The following is a 2,617-nucleotide window of genomic DNA, read 5'->3' on the forward strand; positions in this document are numbered from 1 at the left end:
AATGACATAACTGAACATGAAAGGTCATCGCTTGTCCAACCGGTCACTGCTCTTCTCACGTTGATAACAAAATACCCCCCCCCCCCCAAAAAAATGAACATTGGATGTTGGTTATCATGACATGTATAACAATTTTCTTAAGGAAAACAAAACAAAACTCCTCTTAAGATGCGCCATACACGACTACCAAACTCAAAAAGTTGTTAGACTTGTTCCAATGGTGAAACTTAATATGATATTCAACCTTCAACGTAGCCAAAAGTAACATGTATGCTGAGTGGATGCGAGGCAAGATTGCATTGAACCTCACAGAGTAGGGTAAAACGCGCAACACACAATTGTAACCACACGAAAAGTAGTCTAGAACATGTGTCGGGAAGTCACATTTACCACACATAGTAATGGTACCCCTCGCATAATCGATGATGTTAAGACCTTATTATTTTTCAAGGTCATTCTCTTCAGCCTGTGTCAGTAGTGCTAGTTTTGAGTTTGTTTTAAGTACCTTATCTACTAGGGGGGTCTACAGAAAGGCATAGAGAAAAAAAATTACGATGAACAATTTATGTTGGAATTGCTTTGCTCTTTTCTTTACAGCTCAAGCAAATAAGCTTGAAAAAATGATTTTATTTGAGTGAGGTCCGGCCTTCCATGCCCGTGGCTACTTAATCATTGATCCGACGGCCAAGATCAGCTGCTTCTTCGGAAAGGGAACTGCGGGGGAGACACCCGGCCTGTTCATTGTATATGTAATTTTGTCCAATCTAGAATAATAATGTATACCTATCCGATTTCTCCCAGAAAAATAACATATCGTGATCAGAAATTAAAAGACACAGTTCCAACATGCGAAATTCCTTTTCGAAGGAGAAAAATATACAAAATCCGGTCTACCAGCAAAACGGCAGAATAACAGAGTACAGCTCGGTTCCTTGCCCGCACGTATGGCACGCCGTACAAATCTCCACGATTTCGCGACTGCGTGCAGGCACGACTTGGCCCGAAGATTGAACGATATATGTTCCTCCTCAATCATCACCGGCTGATCTAACTGCCACACTGATTGATCCAATCCGACGTACATTAGTGCACACTATAAATCCACTCGCCCCATGCCATCTTCTACAGAGCTCACCCAAGAAGAGAGCACTGCTACAAGGCAAAGCGAAGCGAAGGCAATGGCTTCTGCTGCGTCCAAGTCCGCGGCCGTCTTGGTCCTCCTCGTCTCCCTTGCCGGCGTGGCCACCACCGTGGACGCCAGGTTCAGGGCCATGCAGTGGACTCCCGCCCACGCTACGTTCTACGGCGACGAGGCCACAGCCGAGACGATGGGTACGTCGCCTGCACCGCACACGTACTACATTGGTCAATGACCATGCATGCTTATTCCTTGTTATGCTGATGTATCGTGCTTGTGTTCTCGCAGGCGGGGCGTGCGGGTACGACATCACGGCGGGGTACGGCGCGGACACAGCGGCGCTGAGCTCGACGCTGTTCCTGGACGGCTACGGGTGCGGGACGTGCTACCAGATCCGGTGCGTGGGAGCTACGGCCTGTTACAGGGGCTCGCCGGTGATCACGGTGACCGCGACCAACCTGTGCCCGCCCAACTGGGCGCAGGACACCAACAACGGCGGCTGGTGCAACCCACCGCGCACCCACTTCGACCTCGCCATCCCGGCCTTCAAGAAGATGGCCGACTGGCATGCGGGCATCGTCCCCGTCATGTACCGCAGGGTGCCGTGCATGCGCAAGGGCGGGATCCGGTTCGCGTTCCAGGGCAACCCGCACTGGCTGTTGGTGTACGTCACCAACGTCGGCGGCGCCGGCGACGTCGGGGAGATGTGGGTGAAGGGCAATGGCGGCATGGGGTGGCTGCGCATGAGCCACAACTGGGGCGCCTCGTACCAGGCGTTCGGGCAGCTCGGCGGCCAGGCGCTGAGCTTCAAGCTCACCTCCTACACCACCGGGCTGACCATCGTCGCCGCCGACGCCGCGCCGGCAAGCTGGAGCATCGGGCTCACGTACCAGGCTCGCGCCAACTTCAAATAGGAGTCCAAGCGAAGGTCTGAGGCACAGCACAAGAAGCAGGAGCTGTGACACTGACAACGCTCTGCGGTGCTATGCTGGGATGATCGTTGCCCTCTACCGTTTTCGTTGCGTCGTTCCTTATTTTCAGTTCTCTCTAGGACCACTCTCGCGCGTTGCCCCCGTCCATGTGAAGAGCGGGGGGTTTGACGCACGCACTGACAGTGAAACTCTGCAGCACGATCAAAGCAAAAGATTTGCAGATTGTATTGTGCCTAAAAAGCTTAGTTCAATTAAGAATTTTCCGTGTGCACGTCTTTGTATACAATCAGAGGTGGCTGGTGGATAGACTAAAGACTAAAGTTGGTACAGCCCTAAGGCCAACTCCAATCGGCCGAACCAAACGGACGTTGGATTTGTCCGCTTTCTATTTGTTTAGGTGGTCAGGAGGGGCGGTGTCTACCCCTTGTCCGCTCTTTTCTGACTGGTGCCTCCAACGGGTAATCCATTTGATCCGCACCGCTGTTTTTTATCTAAATTTTCTTATTTTAGACATTCTACACATTTACATCAAATAAACAAATGAACA

General features: G+C 51.3%; 1 protein-coding gene across 1 annotated transcript; it reads left to right on the forward strand.

The window, feature by feature from the left end:
* The first annotated feature begins 1,141 nt into the window (after positions 1-1,141).
* On the forward strand, positions 1,142-2,333 carry LOC125533457 (putative expansin-A30). The gene is made up of 2 exons (XM_048696978.1): positions 1,142-1,332; positions 1,427-2,333. Exons 1-2 carry the CDS (start codon positions 1,179-1,181, stop codon positions 2,050-2,052), a joined length of 780 nt encoding a protein of 259 aa, XP_048552935.1. The 5' UTR covers positions 1,142-1,178; the 3' UTR covers positions 2,053-2,333.
* Positions 2,334-2,617: the final 284 nt, after the last annotated feature.

The sequence above is a fragment of the Triticum urartu genome, chromosome 1, assembly GCF_003073215.2.
Source record: "Triticum urartu cultivar G1812 chromosome 1, Tu2.1, whole genome shotgun sequence".
Taxonomy (NCBI): domain Eukaryota; kingdom Viridiplantae; phylum Streptophyta; class Magnoliopsida; order Poales; family Poaceae; genus Triticum; species Triticum urartu.

What these genes read in the sequence shown, in the direction of transcription:
- LOC125533457 (XM_048696978.1), top strand. Translation starts at nt 1,179, where the DNA reads ATGGCTTCTGCTGCGTCCAAGTCCGCGGCCGTCTTGGTCCTCCTCGTC. An exon ending in GGCCACAGCCGAGACGATGG is followed by an intron (nt 1,333 to 1,426) that starts GTACGTCGCCTG and finishes GTGTTCTCGCAG; the next exon opens with GCGGGGCGTGCGGGTACGAC.